At 35.9% G+C, this 8,295-nt stretch overlaps 1 protein-coding gene across 3 annotated transcripts in view; it reads right to left on the bottom strand.

Annotated features, from left to right (window-relative positions):
* The window catches only part of ADAMTS20 (ADAM metallopeptidase with thrombospondin type 1 motif, 20), a 221,432-nt gene that overhangs the window by 138,179 nt on the left and 74,958 nt on the right, over positions 1–8,295 (bottom strand). For 2 of the 3 annotated variants that reach the window (XM_010860747.1, XM_010860748.1), the window contains 3 exons: positions 4,902–5,007; positions 2,938–3,084; positions 785–926 (listed from right to left, as the gene is read on the bottom strand). In XM_010860747.1, coding sequence (XP_010859049.1) covers positions 785–926; positions 2,938–3,084; positions 4,902–5,007 — 395 coding nt within the window. Of the gene's footprint in view, positions 1–784; positions 927–2,937; positions 3,085–4,599; positions 4,733–4,901; positions 5,008–8,295 lie in introns of all 3 variants that reach the window. The other variant, XM_010860750.1, reaches the window with a different exon arrangement.

Genomic DNA, 8,295 nt, shown 5'->3' with positions numbered 1-8,295 from the left:
AGGAGATCCAACCAGTCCATTCTGAAGGAGATCAGCCCTGGGATTTCTTTGGAAGGAATGATGCTAAAGCTGAAACTCCAGTACTTTGGCCAGCTCATGCGATGAGTTGACTCATTGGAAAAGACTCTGATGCTGGGAGGGATTGGGGGCAGGAGGAGAAGGGGATGACAAAGGATGAGATGGCTGGATGGCATCACTGACTCGATGGACGTGAGTCTGGGTGAACTCCGGGAGTTGGTGATGGACAGGGAGGCCTGGCGTGCTGTGATTCATGGGGTCACAAAGAGTCGGACAGGACTGAGCCACTGAACTGAACTGAAAGATAATTTTTAAGTATCTAACAAAGTGAGAGTGAAAGTTAGTCACTCAGTTGTGACTAACAAAGAGTGACTCTTTGCGACCCCATAGACTATATCTACCAGGCTCCTCTGTCCATAGGATTCTCCAGGCAAGAATACTGGAGTAGGTAGACATTCCTTTCCCTTGGGGATCTTCCCAACCCAGGGATCAAACCTGGGTCTCCCACATTGCAGGCAGATTCTTTACCATCTGAGCCACCAAGGAAGCCCATCTAAAACAGCACCCGGCGAATAATAAGTATTCAATAAATTATAGTTTCCCTTTTTTAAAAACCTCTTTCTGACAAACACCAAATTTTTCTAATATTTAAAAATCAAGATAAGTTCAGCACACTACCTGTCTAAGAGAATAAAGTACATTTTGAAATATATCTTAACTACAACTTTATGATAGTTTTCAAACAAAAGAACATAATTTTCCTTACTAAATAGGGACACACTTGTGATCCAGGACCAAACATAAGCTCACATTGCTTGTTTACATCATACATTAATCCAGGAAGCTGTGAAGATAGATCGTATATTCTTCCATTTGGTTTGTCAAGGAGGCATTCCCCATGACCGGTACTGCAACAACGACAGGGAACAAAATATTGTGAATACACATGGATGTATTTCAGTAGAAGATTCTTTACCACATTTTTCTGTAGCTCTGCCCTTTCAAAGAGAACATCAGTATTTTTTCATAATTTAAAAACCAACTCACATCAAAGTCAATAAGAAAACTTTACAGTTTATAAAGGACTTATTCTATGTGTTTGTTCTCATTTAATCCCCACAGCTGCCTTAAAAATAAAATTTTTTTAAAAGAATAATGAAAAATAAACAAAAATGCATCAAATATAATGTTTAAAACATGCATTCCTATGTTGATCACACTACACTTTTGGTCTGCTTTGCTATCCAACAGGAATGCCCTATATCTAATGTCCAATCTGTCAAAATGTAAAAAGTAAAATTTTCAGATCATCTGAGAAAGTTCCTTTATAGTTGACAACAAAATAAAGGAATTTCAGAAAGTGCTATGCTGTCTCTGTCTCAAACAGATTTTCTTACGAAAAGAATATAATGCAGAGTAAAGAATGCCAGCTTTGGGACTTTGCATTTGGGTGTCACCACTTTCCGAATTGCATGGTGTGAACAAGTTAGTTAGTCTCCCTGGGTCTAAGACTTCTCATCTGCAAATTGAGAGTAGAAATGGTTGCCTTGCAAGTTGCTATTAAATGCATGATTTAATATCTTTAAAGGAGTTTGCAAAATAGTAGATAGTGGCAAAAATGTGTATTTGCTACTCCTAGCTTGTCAAGTAATATACAATATATGGAAAACTGTGAAAATGTTCAGCCATTCCAATTCAGTTAAAAGCAACCATTTGTTCAATTTGAAATAATTAGAAGAAATATTTTTGGGGGAATTTTTTACTGGCTAGAGGGCATAATAAATTTTGCCCCCCAAAAATGAACATGTAACTTTTAAAATACCCACTGGCAAGAATCATATCACCCCTTCCAAAAATAAGCATACCTACTGGTATTTTTAATCAGTGCTTCAGTCAGCAATCGAACAAAGCCATATGCCACCATGTACAGATCAGCAACTATGTGCTGTGCTTTTAAATCAAGTTCCTATACAAGGATAAATAATCACTGCTAATCATAACTAAGGGATACATTTATAAATATATATTCCAAAAGATGGTTTCATTCATTCCCATAGTTCTCATAGAGATAGGTAAGTGAAACTGTATAAATTGGTGATTAGAATATGTAGTAGAAAAAAATCAAACAATATTGTGTTTACACCAAAAGATTACCTGGAAAGAGCTTGGCTTTGCTTTTAAAACCAGTTTCAGTAACTAGAATATAAACACCATTTGGATAAGTTGGGAAGCAGAGAAATGTAGGAGATGAAGAGGCAAGACCAGAACAATCTGAATCTGAGCTAGCAATAGCCTCCAAAGGACAGGTAAACCCAGACACTCCACATCTCTTTAGGGAACTATTTGGAATATTCATAATTTGACTTGAGCTATTCTCTGTCCTTCAAGGACACCTCAAACTTGAGCCACTCAAACTCCTCTCAAAATATTAATATCAGCTTCTGAAGATATTCTAATACACAAGGAAGCTTTGATTCCCATTTAGCATCCCCCTAAGAAGGAGTTTTTATCGTAACAGGAACCCAAATTAAAACAAAAAAAAGCTCTGAATTTAAATCCCCCACCAAAAAAAAATATAGTTAAGAATGAAATAATAAAACTCTTTGTCACGACCCAGAGGGATGGTATGGGGAGGGAGGAGGGAGGAGGGTTAAGGATGGGGAGCACATGTATACCTGTGATGGATTCATTTTGATATTTGGCAAAACTAATACAATTATGTAAAGTTTAAAAATAAAATAAAATTTAAAAAAAAAAAACTCTTTGTCTTTAAACATCCATTTGTACAGTGGAAGCAAACTTAAATTTAAGCAATAAAAAACTCAACAGAGATTGAACTATTCTAAAAGAATACACATTTCAAACTTACAATCTAATAAATGTTCAATTATGTAACTAAAGTAACACGAAATCACTTACTCTAGGAATTCAGTGATATATTTCTGACTACATTTTGACCAGGTCCAAGGACTTGTGTGGTAATTTAAAGTTGGAGCCATGACATGATACTGATGTTTAGTTCCAGTTTCCTTACATTTAAAACTATCATCGTGTGGAACATTAAATCTAAAAATAAAAATAAACACTTACAAAAGAATAATGAAATGTATACAACATTAGAAACAGATCTCTTATTTTATAATATAATCTAAAATGTAGATCAATCTGATTATATCAGGATTTGTACTCTTGATCTCTTCATAAAGTACTGAAATGCTAGGGTTACCTTCATGTTTAGAAGTGCATGATGTTTAAAAAATAGTAGATTATAACTCTGATCAGTAGCACAGTCTGTTGCTTTGGTATGTGAATTTCAACAATCAAATTCTTTGGATTCTGGCTCACCTCATCACAAGATCAACACAGCATTCACATAAAACAATTTTAATTTCCAACATGCATACCCGAGGCAATGTGTGTGGAAAGATTAGGTAAAGGCTCTACCACAGTAACTTCCAGACTACTGACTATCACTACAGAATTAAAAAACAAAAAAAATTACTTAATTCTTAATTCCATATCACTTTATGCTTTCCGCCTATTTCACATGAAATAGCTTAACTGCTCTTTTTGGTTTATAATCATAAAGCAATTACTGATAGAACTGGAATAGTAAAAATATTTCCAAATAGCAATCAAATCTTTACAAGGGCAATGACATTAAATGATCAGCTGGTCAGCAACAGATTCTACATATTTTTTGAGGATCCCAGTAAAAACTACATCTAGAAGGGATATTGAAACCACTTGATTCAGTCCTTACCTGTCAAAATTTGTACTTAATATCAGTGTTTTAATTAAACTACTTACTGATATTCTAAACACACCTAAAAAGTTTCTCAGGAAGAAAATAAAAGGTAGTATCCTTTGCAAGAACACTGTACTAGTTAACACCCTTGGTAACCAGCAAACACTGCCTTCAGGATGTTACCACAATGCATGATATACCTCGGGCATGCTGCTGAACCTGCTCTACTTCAGCAAACACATACAAATCTGAGTGTGCATTTGGTGGGTGATCATGAGATATAACTATGCTACAGGGAACTGAAGAGGAAATAGTTTAATAAAAATTATCTCTGCCTGAAATTATTCCAGTTGAATACTCTAAGGATGTCAAGGCATGACCAGGAAAAGACAATGGAGTTCAAGCAAAGCAGCTCCAGCTTCAATTCCTTATTAGCAAATAACCAAAAAATCAAAAGAGTACGGTGGGTACATTGGGAATCATTTTTCAGAGGATGAATTTCTAGGGATTTCTGACTTTCTATGGGAGCTTCACAGGTATCACGGGAAATCATGGCCTCCACATTCTTAGAGCATAAAACCCCAGCGGAATGTTTAATAATATAAGAACAGATGGGAGAATTCCAAATGTTTACTAAAAAAAAACACTATAGATCTGGGAGAGAAAGTTTTAAGAAAATATTTCAGTGATTAAGAAATTCCCACAGACCACATACTCTGTTGGGGCTCTGAGCAATAAAAGCAAGAAATGAATTGATACTAGAAATATTTGGGGGAGTTCCCTAGAACCAGGGGACCCTACAGGCCCTCCCATAAGACGGTAGAGCACAGTACCTGGTCATGCATAGGATAACAAGGGATAGAGGCCAGAAGTGCTTGTCATATAATCCAATACAGTAAATGAAAGAAAAGAGTTCCAAAGTTCTAGTTCTTTGCTTAGTCTGTTGATCTGTGTAGCCTGTCTGACCTAACATAGATCACAAAAGAGCCAGAGTTAGCATTTCAGGGGTTAAAATTACACTACTAATATTTTGTAAAGATATAAAGATGCTAATTCCTCAGTTGAAGACAGAATTGTAGACATTCATGCAATGCTATGTAGAAGGCACACTACTGAGGTGACAGAAGGTACTTACACATGACCAAGCTCATGGGCTATGGTAAAGGCAGCACTGAGTCCATTTTCTTCACTAATGGAGCAGCTCCGTAAAGGATCACACAGGGTACCTAATTCTGCTAAACCTGAAAAATTTCATATTTGTATTTCAACAAAATGGGGAATAGCAGAATCATAAAGAAAGCACCAAAGCATGTATCCTTTGGCATTACTACTTAGAAATAAATGCAGAGTTGACTGTTAATATTGCACAGATGTTTTATAAGGCAAAGAAAAAAAAAGAACAGAATGATTTTCTGTAGCTGAAACCATATACTTTTACTGAAGAAAATAATCCAAAATATAGGATAAGCAAACAATTTTTTAAAAGACAGGAAAAGGAAAAGGCCACAGGAAGAATGAAATTTTAGGCCACGTTAGTGTTATTAGTGGAGAAGGCAATGGCACCCCACTCCAGTACTCTTGCCTGGAAAATCCCATGGACCGAGGAGCCTGGTGGGCTGCAATCCATGGGGTTGCTAAGAGTTGGACACAACTGAGCGACTTCACTTTCACTTTCCACTTTCATGCGCTGGAGAAGGAAATGGCAACCCACTCCAGTGTTCTTGCCTGGAGAATCCCAGGGACAGAGGAGCCTGGTAAGAGGCTATCTATGGGGTTGCAGAGAGTCAGACATGACTGAAGTGACTTAGCAGCAGCAGCAGCAGCAGCAGGGTTATTAGTAGGAAAGGTAATGAATGTCTAAACTGGTAACAGTACTAATAAAGAAAATAGTCCAGAACAATATAAATTATAAATTTTATTTAATTTTTTAAAGCTTTGAAGCAGCAGACACTTATTCAATTACCATATGATAATTAAATGACTAAAAATATGTTAAATACTTAGAATAGTGCCTGGAGTTAATAGATGTTAAATAAAGCATGATAATGCCATAATCATTGGAAGCACTTGATTTTGTAACCATTTTAGCAGTGGAAAACGTATCACACATCAAGATCGAGCCACTCATTTAAATAACAACTTGCAACTGGAATTGCTGCTGAAAAATGATGACAATATGAACTGGCTGGACACCAAAGACAATAGTTACAACTGATATAGTCTTTTAATCTAGAATAAGAAATATAAAATAAATGCTCATTACAATATTCCATATTTCATCATCAAGTTAGCATTCCATTTTACTTTTTAACATAACACCATGGCTTTTACTATTGCTATCCTTCAACATTTGCTTACAAATTTATCTTCTCTCCTATGATGATTCCTTTGATTAAAAAAAATATTTTCATATGTACAATAACCAGTTTCTTACTGTAAAATTTTTCATTTAGAAATTTCTTAATATAAAATAAACAGACATATTAGCTACTGTGTTTTAGGTCTTTCCTATTATGTGTACCTAAAAAAAAGAAATAGAAGTTAACTAAAGAATCTAAAAATACTGGAAAAAGGTCAAACTAATGTGTTCACTCACCAATACATTCTTAACAAAAATGAAAGATGCCCTCTTTCTGACTCTAATGCCAAAAAGCCTTGCTTGGGCAAAGTCGCCCCCAAAAGAACTTTTCCTTAGTTAGAATCAAGACCAAAGCAAGAATGAAAAAAAAAAAAAAGAAAGATATTCTTTCTTTAACAGTCCTCTGAGAAAGAATGAGAGAATTATTATTGCCTTTAAGATTTTAAAATTCATACTGTATGCGCAATTTTTAGTCAATTTTGTATTTCTCCTTTGTCAAAATAAGTTAAACTGTACACATTGCTTTTTAAGAATATGTGCTGTTCCCTTGCCTTCACTAGTATTTTCAATTTGCCTAGTGGCTCAGTTCCAGTGTACTATTCATTTACAGCGCTGGGTATTTGAAATACAATATTGACTCCATTGGGTTCCCATGGTGGCTCAGACCATAAAGAATCTGCCTGCAATGTAGGAGACATGGGTGCAATCCCTGAGTTGGGAAGATCCCCTGGGGAAGAGAATATACCCACTCCAGTATTCTTGCCTGGAGAATTCCATGGACAGAGAAGCCTGGCAACCTATTGCCCATGGAGTAGCAAAGAGTCATACATGACTGAGTGACTAATACTTTAACTTTTCACTTTTTTCATTGACTCCATTACCACCCAAACTGCTTCATGCTTAAAGACTTCCCTATAGCTCAGATGGTAAAGAATCTGCCTGCAATGCAAGAGACCCAGATTCAATTCCTAGGTCTGGAAGATCCCCTGGAGGAAGAAATGGCAACTCCTTCCAGCTTAAAGATGGATATATTCTAAGTTGAACATCTTAGCCACATGACATATCTGTAAAAATTAGCATTGCATATGATTAAAGATCAAGCTCAAGCATGTCCATTAGATAAACAAGACTAACAAAAATCAAAGTGAATGTATAGCCTTATAGTACCAAGCAGTTGGCTGAGAGTTTATGCCTAGATTCACTCATTCACTCGTTCAGGGCTCTCTAAAACTGGGCAGAGATATTAACAAAATAAACTAGCACAGCCCGAATTTGACACAGACTCCCTGTGTTTGAAAGTGCAAGAAGCTGCACAAGTCACCAATCTATCATCTTGAAGAATAACCATTTTTAACTTACTTTGTAAAATATGCCCAGACTAAGACAACATTACTTGCAAAAGGAGATATAAGCAGGAAACCTAGTAATTATTGCCAGTATCTTGTATTTGTTATTAAGAACTATTCTTAGTTTGTTATTTTTTCCACATATTTTAGAAGGGAAACTAAAATACTAAAACTTGGGTTAATACAAGTTGTGTAGCCTTGGGCAAATTATTTATCCTCATGTATAAAATTGGAATAATAGGTCTTCATAGGTTTGTTGCAAAGATTAAATGAGTATAATCATGTTAAACCTTAATGTAGTGTTTGATACACAGGCACTCAAATATATCAGCTATCATTATAATCACTGCTACTCTTGATTTAAAGGATAACAGGACTACTTTTATTTGCATAGTCTATGTTTCTAGACATCAGTATGATTTATGTGCACAGGAGTAGCTGAAAACTGCAAAAAATGAATGGGGAGTGAATAACCCAAAATTTAGTTTTAAATCATTTTTTAAAATAGAAAAATATAGCAAATATATTCATACTTAACTTTTAGTATAAATATGTGAAAACAAGGCAAAGATAATCTAAGAAATATAAAACATATATATCTGAGTACCAAGTCACTTCAGTTGTGTTCAACTCTTTGCGATCATATGGACTATAGCCTGCCAGGCTCCTCTGTCCATGGGGTTCTCCAGGCAAGAATACTGGAGTGGATCGCAGTACCCTCCTCCAGGGGATCTTCCTGACTCAGGGATCAGCGCGCGTCTCTTACATCTCCTGCATGGCAGGCGGGCTCTTACCACAAACACCACCTGGGAAGCCTGCTGCTG

Source organism: Bison bison, unplaced genomic scaffold, assembly GCF_000754665.1.
Source record: "Bison bison bison isolate TAMUID 2011002044 unplaced genomic scaffold, Bison_UMD1.0 scf7180017864470, whole genome shotgun sequence".
Classification (NCBI taxonomy): Eukaryota; Metazoa; Chordata; class Mammalia; order Artiodactyla; family Bovidae; genus Bison; species Bison bison.
The sequence above is the reverse complement of the archived record's forward strand: the minus strand, read 5'-3'. Positions and strand labels throughout refer to the sequence as shown.